Source organism: Hermetia illucens, chromosome 4, assembly GCF_905115235.1.
Source record: "Hermetia illucens chromosome 4, iHerIll2.2.curated.20191125, whole genome shotgun sequence".
NCBI classification, from domain to species: domain Eukaryota; kingdom Metazoa; phylum Arthropoda; class Insecta; order Diptera; family Stratiomyidae; genus Hermetia; species Hermetia illucens.
Genome location: NC_051852.1, coordinates 59,581,988 through 59,599,105, shown reverse-complemented (window position 1 = coordinate 59,599,105; position 17,118 = coordinate 59,581,988). Strand labels below are relative to the sequence as shown.

General features: G+C 40.4%; 1 protein-coding gene across 2 annotated transcripts in view; it reads left to right on the top strand.

The window, feature by feature from the left end:
• Positions 1 to 17,118, top strand: part of LOC119655643 (pickpocket protein 28-like) — a 40,667-nt gene that overhangs the window by 10,022 nt on the left and 13,527 nt on the right. For both annotated transcript variants that reach the window (XM_038061621.1, XM_038061622.1), the window contains exons 4-7: positions 9,628 to 9,742; positions 13,243 to 13,394; positions 13,448 to 13,566; positions 13,621 to 13,709. In XM_038061621.1, the coding sequence (XP_037917549.1) occupies positions 9,632 to 9,742; positions 13,243 to 13,394; positions 13,448 to 13,566; positions 13,621 to 13,709 (471 nt within the window). In that variant the 5' untranslated portion in view covers positions 9,628 to 9,631. The remainder of the gene's footprint in view (positions 1 to 9,627; positions 9,743 to 13,242; positions 13,395 to 13,447; positions 13,567 to 13,620; positions 13,710 to 17,118) is intronic.

The following is a 17,118-nucleotide window of genomic DNA, read 5'->3' as shown; positions in this document are numbered from 1 at the left end:
ATAGGATCAAAGCTTTTACTGTGCAAGACTATGATTCTCGTCAGTTCTTATGTATTTTTCGAAGGGTAAGGGTAGTAAGAAAAATTGAAAACTCTTGGCCGCCTTCGAAAGAAGAATTCTCCGAAGAATTTTTTGCCTCCTACATGAGGATGGACGATTCCGCGGCCTCTCTAACGATGAAATCTATAAGCGATATCACGACCGTCTGTGGATCAAATCCGGCTCAACAGGTAACGGTGGGCGGGTCACGTAATCTTTATGAATGAAGATGATCCTGTCTGGAAAGTTTATAAGGGCAATATCTATGGTTGGAAAAGGAGACGAGGCAGACCCTGTCCGAGATGGAGCGCCAGACAGCTTTTAGGGATCTCAAATTGGTGGACCTCGGCGCAAAACCGGGATGTCTGGAGTTCCTTGCTAGGGCAGGTCTAGACCGGATATCGGTTGTTGCGCCGTTGATGATGATGATAGAGTTTGCCCGTATTTTATAGAAATTGATTGGAATCTAAGACGTGTATGACGTCACCTTCATTTAAAGTGAACTTGTATGAACGACCGGGCCCATGGAGACATTTTAGTTTTCCTATTTTAACTTTTTTAGTTATTTGTATATCAGTATGAATTATTTGAGACAGACTTGTGTAGATGTATGTATGTGCTAATGAAGCGGATAGTTCTAATAGGATAGAAATATGTGTACGTTAGTACCAGTGATATTTACATATACATATATGTATGCTTTTGTGCATGTAGTAAAGTGGAAATCCATGCACATACGTTAGACCAATTTTATTATTTATTTCTATGATATGTATATACATATGTATATCTGGACTCTAGCAATTATTGAAGGAATTGGGAAATTCAGATGGAAGTGTGCTTTAAGTCTTTATGCTAGGCTTTGTTAAAGGCCTTAGCCACGACTAGAAATAGTGCAAGACAGTATTTCCCAGTGATGTACACGATGATTTTTCTGTTTTACTTGTGAGAGGATTTCAACTAATTGTTGGTTATGTGATAATATTTATATTGGTGAGTAGCTGCGATACCTTCGAATTTAAATGTTTCAGCCTGAATTCGGGTTTTTTAACACTCACGGGTATCGTATTTTGGATATTTGATGAGTAATCTGGGAGTCAAGAGCTGTTAGGTTTAAAAGCTCCTGCCAGCAATTTAGCGAAGACTTCAGTTTTGATAGATGGTTCAGCACCCCTTGGGCTTGATTGTTTCTGGTAGGGGTTTCCGCTTGTTTGGTATATACATATTATGTATTGTATTGAAAAGTTCATATGGCGGGGTCAAGGTGAGTTGGGATTTGTTAGATTTTAACATTTCAGTCGTCAACAAGCTTTTCTAGAGATTGGAGATCTGTTCATTTGTCAATCATGCGTGGTTTTTCTCCTATTGCCTACGAAATTCAAAATAGAGCTGCAGAGAGAAGTAGAAGTATTGCTCGTATTGAAGGACAGGACCAGGGTAGCTGCTTATATACAAATTCTGATTGAATCAATTACATACTGGATGTTATTATTGATGGACAGAAGCCGATTATACAGTTGTGATGGCGGCGGAAATCCAAAAAATGTTTATTGCATATTCCCTAAGTACATTATTTCAATAATATTCTCATCAAATCACATAATGATTGGAGCAATAGCTCCGAAATTATGGCTATTTATAAAGCCTTTAATCGCTCCTCCAGCGCAGTTGAATATAGACTTTCGAACCTTTACCGTGGAATATATTGTTTGTAATTGCAGCCACAAGGGAAGGTAGAATGACTTGTCGGCAGCATCAAATCCATATTTTGGAGCTGTTCAAAAAATACTATATGGCCCTGGAATCGACAACTTGATGTGAGATGAATTAAGTTTATATGAAACAGAGAGGAATAAACTTGGAACTTTAAACGCGATTATCTTAGAAAGGTGTGTTTTTGAGAGGTATCTTTGCGGTGGACATGATTGCTAGAAAACTATTAATCGAACCAACTCTTAATTTATACTGCCTATTTATTATGATGATAGCTAGTCACTGAACAAAGGGTTTTAAATCCTTTTGAAAAATTTTTAAGTTTAAAAAATCGAGAACCTAGAAATGAACATTTTTTTGAAACTTTAGCCATTTCTTTAAAAGTTTGTATTTTCCCAAATCCTTCGTAGTAAGGAATGTTTGCCAGAAAAGTGCACTCCTGGGAAGCAGCTGTAGATCTGACATTTCTAAACAATTAATTTTACAAGTACTTCATAATATGTATTAATAGAAAAAAAACCGAGAAAATGTCATTACATTTCCCCGTTGCAATTGTGTGTATGGACAATTGGAGCTGTGGATTTTTTTTGGAATTTACGCCATTTAATTTTTGAGCTTGTAATTTTGGTGTATACATCCCGTTTGCACAGTTTAGAGTAACAATGGTTGGTAGTTTGTTCGAAGAGAGATCTCTGGTAGATACTGCTCTCCCTGCCCTTAAATTTATTCTCCTGGTAATTGCGATAGCCGAGGTGGTTGCGTTGCAGTAGTTGCTTGGTTAATTGGTTTACTGTCTATTTTCATGAGCAAATACTTCATCGTTCATCTTCAATTTGCTATATGATTACCATTGGAGTCGCTGCGTCTTCAGGATTTGCTTGCATGCTTACTGTTCTTGTACTCCCTGGATCGATGCATTTCTCCACAGATTGTGAACTCTTGACAGTTGGGGCATAGTAATGCAGTGCTATTTTTAATTTTGCTGAATGTTAAATAGGATTCTGAGAATAAATCAATAGAAGAAATTTCCTTTTTCGGCTAAAAACTTTAGTAACCGTGGTTTTGGAGGATGCTGGTCATTTCGTTTAGCCTTTGTCCTACACCTAACTGACGAGAAGGTCCATTTGCCTGTATGCAGCATTTTTTCTTTTCCTCCTACGCAGCATATCTTAGCTTCCTCATTATTTTCCTTTGAAATTCCTAAATTCCATCCCGACTTCGTACCATCATACCCTATATAACGTACCATAAAACCCTTTCACTTTTAATTCTCCGCTTGGCTAGACTTCTTCCAATTTAAGTTATGTTTTAAGGACTAGCTTGTGTTTTGAGGACTAGCTTTTGATTATGGAAAAATTAGAAGGATATTTGCTATACAAGGATAATTTCAAAGGCATTTTTTCATATACTCCGGTTTGGCGGATGTGATCTGGCCAGACCCCTATTTGCTCGTATTTTACATGGGAATTTGCGAATGTTTTTCCTCTTTTCTTCGCATTTTGCTTATAAAAATCAAAGAGTTTGACAAGAACTAGAGTTTGTTATATTAATAGGTAAAGCAGTTAAAAGTTCTATGGATGTACAGATGTTCTACCTATATTTCTTTGAAGTAAATTTCCTATTCATTATAAATTCAACGCTAGGAAGCCTGGATTAGTTATGTTTACTAGGAACGTCTAGGTGGGGCCACACGCTACAAACTTTAGCAAGGGTCAAAATCCAGCTGGTACAAACAGTCAAATATTTAGGAGAACATCTCGACTCCAAGTTAATGTGGAAGCACCATATCTAGGAACGATAGCTGCAGGGTTTCTGAGAGATTGCTCTGGTGCTGCAGAACTGCGATAGGTAAAACATGGGGATTTTCACCAAAACGGATTCGTTGGATGTATACATCCCATTTTAATATATGCATGCATCGTTTGGTGGCTGAGACTGAACTAACAGTAGGGAACTTCTGCACATAGATTCAGAGGTTCAGGTTGCCTAAGTATTACTGGAGCAATGAGTAGTACGCCGACCGTGGCACTCGAAGGTATTCTGAATTCACCCCCAAATTTATTTAGAGGTGAAACAGGAAGCAGTTAACGACGCATATAGGCAGTATAAAGCTTGGAAAGGCGGCCAATCATACGGTCATGCGTCCACTGCGAATTCTTGGCACAAATCGGGTGGCTTTCGATGCCCGGTTTCAAGATTTGTCTTCGAGAAGATATAATCCGTCGTAATTACCAAAAAAGATGATGGGATTAAAGACTAAATAATCTTCACCGACGTACCTAGTTAAGGAAAATGAAGCGGGCATAGAGGTGTTTTCCGGGAAATCCGATTATGGGACTGGTTCAACCATATTCCAGGCGGAGATATATGCCATTTTATTGGCAGCAGATGAATGGTTGCGGCAAAAATAAAAGGGTCGCATCATTCGAATCTGTTCCGAAATTCGGGCCAGCATTATCAGTACTAAACAGCAACGATATATCGAGCCAGTTGGCGTGGAGTTGACATCAGGTGCTGCTGAAACTTGGCCGACTGAACGAAACAGTCCTAATGCGGTTGCCAAGGCACTCAAACATCGCTGATAACGAGGGAGCTGACAGACTGGCTTGCCAAGGTTCTGAATCTACAATGGTTGGGGCCAGAACCAGCTTTTGCAATTCGGCCGTGTATTGTCAAGTCTACTCTGAAGGGGGAAATGGCAAGGATTCAATCAGCCGAATGAGAAATTTGAACTTCTACCGGCAGGCGAATATCTTTGTGAAGGAACCCGGGGCCGCTAGAGCAGTATCTTTGTTGTTATGTTGTCTGGCCTCCTCAGACCTCAGACAAAGGTATCTTAGTAATGTTTTCTTCAAAGAAAAGTCTGCGCATTTTCTGTCTCCAGAGAATGTTCTCAGAATCGTGATGGCGTGCGAACGCCGTCGGCGATAGACTGATGAATAGGTGATCTTTGGGACTAGTACAATGTCGCTAACGAAGGTTTGAGTGCTTGGGGCTGCGGCTCCTCCTACTAAATTGAGCTAGCTAAATCTAAATTAAATGAAAAACCTATGAAATGCTACAAATACACATACCAAATGGCATGAATTATACATAGTACCGAATTGTAGTGCTTAAAAATTGTTAATGTACCCTCAATAGTTTTTTCAGGGACCCCTGGCATCCTTCAATGCTTCTTGTTTTATTGGTTTAGTAGTAACATTTTATCTTTTTTTACGGTTTTGTGTAAAACAAATATATTCAAATATTTACTTTAATATGAGATGCAGTAATTTCATTTATTTTATTTGATCTATTATAATTTTGTTTTGTGTGAAACAAAACCTTATTAAAATCAGTTTATGGTTTGTCTGTTTGTCTGTTGTCTGTCCGTCTGTCTGTCTATCTGTTGGTTTGTCACACTTTATATCTTAGAAACGGTTTCTCTTTTTGATACAAATTTTAGTAGGAAGTGGGACCTGTGAATCTCACTGCATTCAATGTGCAACATAGTTACACGTTCCGTCCCCATACATACAAAAGGGGGTGTACATTTTTTTTCACCGAGTGTAGTCATGTGGGGATTAACAAATGAAAGGCTTCGGTTAGTACCTTTCGAAACCAGTAATTAGTTTTGACGTTGGTTGCAAAGGGGGGTGCGGGTTACGAAAAAGGTCAGTTATTTTAAGGACCCGTTTTCAGAAACTACGTAACCCAAAGTTCTGAGAAGTGATATGGTGGTTCTTCTACAAGGTATCTAGGCCTCAAATACTCTCCACATCAAGATCGGTTTAAATAAAGTTAATAACGGTATATTACCATATTTATCGTAAGTACAATATATTTTTTAGAAATTGACCGGGAATCCCTCCTTAGCTTTATCCTTTATCCTCATACTTTGGAGCACGATACTACAAAATTTGGTTGAAAATCGCAATATTACTAACAGAGTTATAATAGGTCAAAGTTTGTCACTTTTGTTAAAATTTCATGCATTTTACGACTAAGGTTAAACCATACTAAAATAATTTGACAAAAGAAATGCATAAGCATTACGAACTAGGTACAAACGAGACAAATGCACAAAACCTTTCTTACCTGAAGCGCTTGTTTTACTTCGAGAATGTCTCCTGTTGACATTTCTAATGCCGGAAAAGATGGTAAAAGGTGGTTGCTGTAAATGTTCTGCTAATTCAAGGACTAGGCCATGCTCTTTAGATGATTTATTGTTCATGACGAGTATATAGTGAGTAGAGTCAGTAGCGGATTATTATAATGAAATATTTGCAACACACAGTGGCTGTCATAAATAAGTAAAGAAACTCACGTCTGAATTCACAACGATATTTTTCAAGTTTTCATTTTAGAAATGAAAAGCTAGTAATTGTTTTTGAAAACACAATTTTTTTAGTAATTAAATTAATATCATAAAATTTAATTCAAAATACACGACTCTCTTATAAGAGGGGTACAATAAAAAGGAGGAAAATGTTATACCCCATTGATAAATTAATCAAATTTTTAAGGTCCAGAATGGCTGCCATTATTTTGCGACATCCATGACAGCCGATTTGGTAAGGACAGCACGTATTTTCTACACATTTCTGGGGGAAAAGTTGACCAAACTTCCAAAATTAAATCCTTCAATGGTTCAATGGGTTGCATTACACATACACTAAGGAGTCGACAATATGTTGTAGTGTGCCTAAATGTCTAGCAATTTAGACATTGGACAAGGGAATCTCTCTCTTTGTGTGTGATTTTACGATGCAGGAAGAATTTAAAATTATATATAGAGTATGTTTCTACTTTAAACATGGGCTGCAGGGCTTTGTGTCTGCAAATAACATTATGAGGGGCACTCTTGATTCGATAGGTGTGGGGAGTTTTTTTGAGGGGCTCAAACCATTTTACCACCTGACAGTAATGGACCTCTTGTGCAGGTTGAACTTTTGTTTCGTTGATGACGCCATTTTTAGGTTGACTGTATAAAAGTTGTTAGGGTCTGTAAGTTTTTCAGTTCTGCTACAAGTTCTTGGTACTTGGTTTATAGTGCACCTTAGCCCGTGAGCATCAAGAGGATGGATGGATGATTAGCTAGAAAAGCACAGTAGTTGAAATTAGTTTGCTTTTTAGAAGCAACTTTGTTAGATTTGGGCAGGGGATGGGGAAAATCCAGATGTTTCCATCGTGTCTCGTCGACGCACGTGCCATTTAGCTACCTCGCCTCTAACCCGCGTTTATGCAACGATATTCCTTGTTGCCAAGAAACGCAATTTGCACTTCCTGTATGTAGTCTTGTAAATACATTACCGTAGCGTTGATATGGTTCATCGTATAGGGGGGTCTTAAAAAAATCTATTATTGAATTTTGCATCTAAAACTCCACACGCATGAAAGGCAGAAACCGTTCATAACCGAGTCGTGGTTTGGGTGTTCGACTTGTTACCCGGTCCTCGGCTCATACCGCGCATCACGTGGAATCGTTGAGGGATTGTTCACCACATACACACCAGTGTACGATCTTTGCAAAGAGAAAACTTGTCCAACCTTATCTAAAATCCGGGTCTTCAAGTTGAGAGAAATGGAATTAGTGCTTTATTAGAAAATATAATAAATAATAATAACGTCGGCAGGACTCACTAAAGCAGGACATTGCGAGACTGATTCAGATCAGCACTGGCAATGCCAGCAGACGGGTGAGAAATACAGTGCAGAGGGTTTACCGGAACTATGCCATCCCCAGTGAGGCCCAGTGAGATACCCGTAGTTGAAATTGTGGACACCCTAAAACAGAAACTTTCTGTCATATGCAGTCGGTTACGACGGTATGGCGAAAGTCATTCCAGACGTGTCCAGAATGCAACATACGCGAGGAACCAGCGGAGCTTTTTCAGATCTCTCAACGAATCCCAACAGAGCGTCCAGACAGTGCAGTTTTCGGTGACGGAAGCGAAAGAAAATTGGGGTGGATTTTGGGGGTTACCCGCCCAGCATGCTGAGCATGCTGAGTGTATCACCGCCGAATGCACCCGCCATGCCAATACGCCTGGCACGAATTTTGCGGATGTTACCGAAGAGGAAGTTCGACTAGCCATAAACAGCTCGAAGAATTGGAGGGGCCCAGGTATGGATCGGGTGCAGAATTTCTGGTATAAGAAATTTACCAGCGTACACAGTATAAATGAGGTCATGAGTCTATCGAGGAATTTCCACCCTTCCACATTGCGGGGATTATCTACCTTATTCCTAAGAAGGACACGGTGCACGGCTGCACTGGTAATGATGCTAGAGGGCATGGTTTTGCAATAAAGTATGGCCTACGTGCTAACTGCGAACTGATACACTTGACGTACTTAGATGACATGATACAGCTGGTACTGACAACCATCTTAGAAGTCTGTTGCGAATAATAGACATGTTGAACCGTGATATTCGGATGGAGTTTGGATAAGACAAGTGTCGAATCCAAGCCATCCGCAAAGGTCATCACGAGCTGCATTTGCAGCTATGACCGAGACAGACTTCTACAAGTACCTAGAAATTCTGCAAGGAACCTATGCTCGAGTCGGTGATCTGAAGGATGCTCTGCTGTTCGAATTCCTGCGACGTGAAAAGCTGGTGCTGAAACCACATCTCTTAGGGAAGAATAAAATAAGCGCGTTGAATGTATTCGCTATCCCTTCACTGGCTTATGCATTCGGAATATTGCCGTGGACGAAAACCGATCTGGAAAACGTCCAGCTGCCGTGGTTCGGATGAACCTGCCTTGTGACATCGGAGGTAGGGGCGTGGTTGACGTGGCGGCACAACATCACCCCCAAGTCGACACGCTGCGCGCTTATTTTTATAGCAAAGAATAGGCCTGTAGGCAAACTGTGGACTGACACTTAATTTGAAGGATCGATCTTTCAATCCTCTGAGTGGGGTGAAGTCGGATCAAAAGCGTATCGATGAATGGAAGTCGAAGGCAGTGCACGGTAAACACGTGAATTGTCTTTGGCAGCCATTTGTCGATTTGCATTTACCGAACAGATGCCTGTGTGTTGGGGAGCTACTTGCTGAGACGGAAGGGTTCATGTGTGCCATTCAGGACGGCGTGGTCGCCACCCGAGGAGAACGACCAGTGTAGAATGTATGGTTCGGCGTTAGAGACGTTGGACCATCTCATTTCTGGCTGTAATGTTATGGCACCGGTGCAATACATCACCAAGCATAATGCTGTATGCAAGGTTATCCATCAAAACCTTGCAGACAAGCATGGGCTGATCACGGGAACATGTCCGGTTTAACGATATGAGTTGCAAGCAGTACTTGATAGTTCTGCTTACAGCATGTATTGGGAACGGCAAGTTCTGACTGACCGCCATACTCCACACAACAAGCCTGACGTACTGTTAGTTTGCAAGACGGATCGCTCCGCGTATATTATTGATGTTGCTATCCCCCATAATAGCATCATTGAACGGAAATACGTGAAGAAGAAAGTGAACTTTGAGCCATTGGCTCAGGAAATCAAGGAAATTTGGCGTCCCGAGCGGCTGGTTGTAGTTCCCATAATATTGTCAGCTACGTTTATGGTACATTAATCCCTCACGGCTTCCCTTGATGTCCTGGGACTTTCTCACAGTCTGGTTCAAACCATGCAGAAGTACACCATTCTGCATACGTGCTCGATGTTGCGGGGAGTTCTCGAAGGATTCTCCCATTAACCTACCGCCGGCCACCACCACCAGCGCCCCTTTAGTTTTTAAGAAGGTAGGATCGTCCGAGCCTAATGCTAAGCACTTAGTTGCTAGTATTAGGTAAAATCTGGCATCTGCCGAGATTTTGATAACTTGGAAGAAATAATAAACAATTTGGAAGTAAAACACTCAGCTTTTGTTTAATTTTCAGGGGCATGGAAGACTATACAAACTTGCAAACATTATGTAAAAATGAGCAAGGGCTTCACATGGACAATTTAACTGAAACCGATAATTGGGAGCATTTTCGAAGTTTTATATTGAAGGTAAGTATTAATTTTATACAATATAAGCTTAATTAAACATCATCAAAGTATGTTTCATTAAGCGCTTATCCCCAAGTTAATTCCATAATTGGAAGCATTCCTCAAAGGGTTTTTTGGAGGAATAAGCCGGATATGACTAGTTAGCAAGACTCCATTCAGTCAGTTCAGTTCAGGCGGGACTCGGCAGGTTGTTTCGATGAGGGAACAGAGAAAGGGATAACTTTTTCGGTCTTTTGCTTCGTGGAAACAACAGGCACGACCTTGACATTTGGCTTAACTTGATATGTCTTCTTAGGATGAGGATAACTACATACTTGCTTTCTGTCTCTCATACACGTATACCCAACTTTATATCTTAGCAAAATCATAGACAATGAAATCCGTATCTACTTCAATACCATTGTTCGATTTCATATGACGGAATAGTTTGACGAAATAGCATACGCAATTCTTAACAGATACCAAATATTTTGTTCATTGCCAAAGAAATATCGTTAAGGAATTTACTTTTTGGGTTTCTAGTTATAATTACGCGATAAAAATAATAATCGTTGGCGCAACAATTCCAATTGGATTAAGGCCTTGAAGTGTGTTAGAGCACTTCATTCAAGACCGTAACGGTACATTACAGTACACTGTAAAAGGCAATGTGGTCAGCATTACGCTCAACCGTGATTATTATCCTGATTTAACTCCGGTACTTATTCACAGCTGAGGCGACTGGTATTCGACGTCAAATCAGGATCCAAATTGCACTGCCACCAGTGAGCTTTGAACCACGACCTTTCGTACGACAGCCTTATGCTCTAACCAGTCAGCTATCTGGACACAATTACGCGATAAGGTCCTTTTTAATAAAGGTCTTTTAACTATTTTAAAACTATGAAATCAAAATCTTTGCTATATCATATACTGCGTACACACTGCAGTGGTAGTCAGTATATGCATCTGGTATACACAAGAAGAGGATGCTATACCATTAAGAATCGCTTCCTTTACCTCTTCAGCTGTTCATTACCGCAGTAGAGAGAGTTAATATTTATGTCTCTGATTGGACCATTGAAAGCATCAATATGCGGTAGCGAAATTGTTATTTGCGGCAGCGTTTGCCTATTTCTCCAAAGTCATGGTGCACTTCTCATACTTTGCCACGGTAGCGGAGCTTCAATATTTTCAGCTCCTTATGTTTATCGATCCGCGTCCACGTTTCCGCCTTCAATCAGGTCTTGTGGCATCCTTGTAGAATGTGGTCGATAACTCTAACAATACCGGAAATAATAATAAATAATAATAAAGGAAATTTAGATGATGGCTCAGTGCTCATTAATATTTTTGGGTGGGTTATTGTTGTCCATTGTACAACAAGAAAGTTTCCTTACTATAGGACTGCTTTCCTGAATGCAGCTGGCTTTTAAAATCGGCAGCATTGAGTAGAAGGCTCTGCTTGCGAGCTGAATTCGGCACGTCATTTCATTTATTTCGTGTCCACCTTTCGTCAGTTATACACCTAAGTAGAAAAAGTATTCTACATTCTCGAAGGTGTACTCGCTAATCGTTATGTTTTGTCTGGTAGGCGTCATTTTTCTCGTTTGCGTGATAATCATCAGCATCTCTCAGGCTATTATTGGTTCTGGCTAGCGCTGTTGAGTGGGACATTGTCATTCTGGTAAGGCTTACCAGTTTTGCCAGAATTTCCAAGTTAGCATCACTTCGTACATGGCGCTCTATACGGCTGTATGTGTGAATTTAGTGTCTATTTGGGTATTGCTGTTGTTTGAAATTATTTTACGATAAACAGGGAATGCTTTCAGAGATTTCTTCAAATCCAGCTCAATGGGGTACATTTAGAAACCGCCTATTTGGATAAGCACAATAGATACTATCCTACTATTGCACTGAGATGTCCCAGAGCAACTGAACTGAATTCTTCTCATTATTTTAGCCTTTATCCCGTTGAGTTGCTTGTCAACTTGTCTGAATTGAACTCGCCAATTTTCTCGGCCGTAAGCTTGGTCGATTACCATCTTGCCTATTTCTTATTTCGATTGGCTTAGGTAGTTTCTTACTGACTTCGATGTTCGGATTATTTTAGCTATTGAGTTCTCGTCGGCGCGACTACTTCTCCATGCCATCGGAAACGTCATTGCTTCTATTTTTCCACGATAAATGCAGACTCATATTAATCTGATATGGGAGGACATAGGACATAGGACGCAGTCAATGCGTCGATTGCAAACGACGCCACCTATGGGGGTCAGTTCATTTACGTTATGCTGATGCATTAAGCAGTTTACCATTGGCTGACAGCATTGATCCGAGATGCTTAGATTGCCTAGGATTGGGCGTCAAAAATTCCGTTTCGTTCACATTTTACCTTTGACTGTATTGCGTGAGGCGATGATTCCACTTTTGGATAAGTTACTTCTTAGAGTACTGTGAGGACGTTTATTGTTTGCCCTCACAGGACCAGTCGGAAATAATTGTTTTTTGGGGTCAAGTACTGCGTTGTACTGTCTCCAAGTTATTACTATGTCAGCACTCGACTCTGAGCAACAATGATTGTTGAAAAGAGGGACGAAGACGGCTACGGCTTCTTACCAGGGCAGAGGCAAATCCTTAGACGCTGCCTCATCTCTGAAGCGGCTCGCAGGTATTGTAAGCTCCCTTTTATAATTCGTGAAACACAATAACGGTACGAATTACATTCAGCGTAATTCCGTCCATAGTTCGGACCAAAACTATTCTTGTTGTGTTTTATGAATTATAAAAGGGAGCGTACAACACCTGCGAGCCGTTTCGGTTGCGCTGCTCCCAGGGCAGAGGTGAGGCAGCGTCTGAGTATTTACCTCTGCCCTGGTAAGAAACGGTAGCCGCCTTCTTCCCTCTTTCCATTTTTGAACTTTGTGTGTTAACTCAAAAAGAGGAGTCCGTGGACCATAAAGAGTAGGAGTAAGTTGCTCTCCATTTGGTCCGGTCCGACATTAAGTGGATGTGGATTTAGGGACTCCTCAGTCCCTAAAAAGAAATTATTGAGTTTGGTTGGGTTGTAAATTGCTGATTGATGCATTTCCTATCCCGCTCCATGCTCGTATGTATATGTTGGAGCAGGATGTAGAGTATTAATTTGCACCTAAATTCAAAAATCGTCGTCTAGGGGTTTGCCAAACCAATCATTGGAACATGGCTCGACATATTTGCCTTAACTCAAATAAAAAGTGGCTCGCAATTTGTGTAGAACCACTAATTTTCTAAAATGATTGCAACGATCTGGAATAATGCACTTTCATATGGTTGGAATTGTATGTATTGTCCTGGATTTTGTGGGGAAGGATTGATTCATCCATTGGTTAGTCACTCCAAGCCAAGCGGGTCATGAATCCGCTGGGATTATATTGGATAGTATATCCTATCTATGTATGTAGGTAGACATTTCGATCTAACAAGAGAAGTAAATTATATTTTAAATTGGTTTTAAAACATTTTCATGTATCCTATCTAAGGCGTCACAACCCTGTGAAGAGATGCTGCTTTCATGCCGATATGGATCTGTGGAGAAGGATTGCAGGGATGTATTTGAATCAACTTTAACTGATGAAGGACTCTGTTGTACCTTCAATGTTGTGCACCCTGACTTCATGCTCACCGAGTACAGGTAACATTTGATATTTTTTGAATTTATAGTAAAAAAAAGAAATACTCAACCAGCCGAGACAACGTTGTTGATCCTAATGCTTACGTCAACATAATAACTCCCATCAATTGGACCCCCGAAGGTGGATTTCAAGAAGATTTGCCCGATGACTATTTTCCTAGAAAGGCTATAGGTAGAGAAATGAGATTTCATTACAGCTTTTGAAGTCTTGGTAATTTTCCTGCAGGAACTGGGGTTAATATGGGCTTAAGTTTGGTTATAAATGCTTCTACCAACGACTATTATTGTTCTACCTCACGGAGTGTAGGATTTAAGGTGAGTTACCAACCAATATTTTGCATTTACTGATTTAAGGGGTATTCCCGCCCTTTCGTCTCAAAAAAGCAGATCATCTTTTAAGCAAACTGTGTTTTATATAATATAACGATTTAATTTCTTTTGGGTAACATTGATACACTTTTGAAATATAACAAAACCATTTTTTTATTGATTTAAAATTGTTATAGTTAATTGTGATATGATTTAAATTCTTTAAAACAAAGGTAGTCCACTTCCTTTGGAAAAATGGTTTGTATTATGTGAAAACAAAAGAATAAAAAGATTCAGGACCAGTAAACAAGCTGCTATCGTTCCTATGTCAATCGGATTTTATACAAAAAACAAATCGGGAAGATAGACATACAGACAAACAGACAGCGAACCGATTTGAATAAGGTTTTGTTTTACACAAAACCTTAAAAAGACGGACGGTTGAAGAAAAAATTAGGATTACTTTTTATTATTATTATTTCAAAATATTTTATTGTTCAGAAGTTGTAAAATTTGATAATTTAATTTAATTGTGGTAGGGACGATAGCCACTCATGAATAGAATATGAAGTTTAATCGGTTGACTAGTTTCGGAAAAGGTTAACTTTCTTAAAGGAAAATCATTGATAGTTGCAGCTTACAAGCTAATCAGCAAGGCATGCATCATAGAATAGACCTTTTGATTTGCGGAAATTTCACTTTTGACCAATCTAGCCGTTCTATATTGAGTCTTGTTCCTTTTGAGGAGTCAAAGCCAAATAGCTCACGGGGCAAGGAGTGCAGGATGTGTCTTCGGCTAATACAAGCCTTCGATTTATAAAAATCGTTATAATTATCAAAGTATTGTTCGAGTTTTCATGAAATCTTAACACTGTTCTTCCCAAATAAAGCAAGTTGGAATACCGTGGGCTGGACGCTTCGAGTATAATGGTTTCGTGTTCATCTTGTGTGAACTGCGCATGTTATTTATATAGCATACAGGTCCCAAGATAAAGGAGGAGGGTTTGAGGTAAAGTAGTTTTCTTAAGATAAGGAAAAGAAATAAATGAACTATAGTTGGACTTATAAAAACATTTAAATTGGCATTTGTCCCATTAGAACCTAGCACGTATAGTTCAAAAGCCCACGGACCCTCTTCCCGACCAATCGGACCGAGGGGCGACCAACCTAAGAATGGGCTAAAGGCAACATCCAAAGGCCCGCATCACAGCGATGATGTGTTTTAACGCAAAGTGTGTGCGACCATGCGAAAATGTATTACAACATTCCGATTGTCGGATACACTTCAGCCAATAACGTGGAGGTTCTACACTACAGAGACATGGATCTTATATCGAAGACAGTGTGGATCAAGACTGAAACCCATTAGGTCAGATTGTTACCGGACAGGACTCTTCGGACTATATCACAGGTTGCAAGGATAACCGCTTTTTGCATCTCCATGTATAGTCCAGCCCTAAGATCGAGCGTTTTCAGCGCTTTATGTAAGTTCTGCGGGACTAATCACGTCGCTGAAATTACTACTGGGATTACTTCGATCTTTTGTAGTCTCCAGGTCTGCTTCATATCGTCCGCCAAGGGGCCGTAGTTCCGGATTTTTTCGTGCTGTTTTTCAACAGTGTTCCGGTCCAACGGTATGGCGACGTCGATTATAAAGCACGCTCGTTCTTCCTTCAGAAACAGAACTAGATCGGGTCTGTTATGATTAACACTGTGGTCAGTGGCAATAGTATGATCCCACAGTAGTTTGACCCGATCATTTTCCAAGATTCTCTGCGGAGTATACTTATAGTAAGGATGGTAGGTTGCCACTAAGTTATACTTCAACGCACGGTTTTGATGGAGAATCTTGCAGACGGAGTTATGACGATTGGTGTACTCGGTACTGCTCAACATCCTGCACGCAGATGTTATGCGCTGGATGGTCTCCTCTTCACAGTTGCATAACCTACAACTGGAGTTGGTGATTGAGGAGTCGTGAAGAATGTACCGTTTATAATTTTTTGTTGGGAGTGAAGCATCCTGATTTGAAGTTAGGAATGCTTCGGTCTCATAGAAAAGTACACCATTTGTCAACTATTTGTTGGAGGCTTCGATGTTAATGCCTGACAACAACAAATTTTTTTATGACCTATACCTATATTATACGACCTATACCTATATATATATATATATATATATATATATATATATACGTGCCTGGCGTACCAGGTTTATCCTCACCTGAGTTGCAAACGCAGAGCTGCATGCGACCAGACGCGTGTCATGGGTTGCGGATAATGACATGACCCACCGGGTCAGCTACGAATATTGCAAGTTAATCTTGTAAATAAGTAGCCGCGGACAAGCAGAACGTTTCCCTTGGAGTTCGTCCTGCCTTACCGATTCTTCCCGTCCAGGAGGAGTTAACCTCCTTAACAAATCCGTAATCCGGGGTGAAGCGATCGATGCGCCTATCGGATGAATTGCAGTGACGTTACACTGTATTTCAGCGGCTCCCCTCCAAATACCTTCCCTACCTTTGGAGGTAACCATGGGGCATTGCAACATTGGGGCTCTGTTGCAGGGTTGATTGCCTCCCCAATACTCGTGGGAACAAAATTGGGGAAAATAATTCAAATTTTTTTGATGGGACCCCAGGGACACGAAGACAGTACCCAACACGGTTAAGGGTCGTTCAACAACATCAGAGCGGCTCTTCGCCCTTGGATGTTGGATGTCAACCACCAAGGACGGGAGACCTAGGCGTCGTATGGTTTGGACGAACCAACTCAACGAATTTATCGTCCGCGCCTATTACCGTGTCACGCATTTGGAACGGAATCCATCAGGGTATGGTCGCACACACTTTGCGTTAAAACTCATCATCGCTGTGATGCGGGCCTTTGGATGTTGCTTTCAGCCCATCCTCAGGTTGATCGCCCCTCGGTCCGATTGGTCGGGAAGAGGGTCCGTGGGTTTTTTTAACTATATATATATTATCTGAGAATAGCTACTTTCGCGAGATGTTAGTATTCAAAGTTTCGAATTCGCACAAAAGCGGCAACTTTCACAATAGTGCGATCTCCACCATACGGTAGGATTATGCTCTGGGGTTTTACAGTCAATTACTACCAATTATAGCAATATACTATCATTGACTTTATTTGTACAGATATCGGTATGGGGTGAACTTCGAAGCCTACGCACCATACAGAGGCAGCATCTTGATTTTTTTCAGATTTTTCGGTTAGGAGATTTCTGAGAATGGGTCCGTGAAAAAATGGCCACCTTCCAGTAAAAATTAAAACTAAGAATGGCTTCGAGAAGTATTAACCGAGACTTTTCATTTGGTACCTCACAGACCTATATTTTAGGCAGGCGAGTTTTGAGATAGAGCATATATCATGAATTTCAGTCCTCAGGAACCAACACT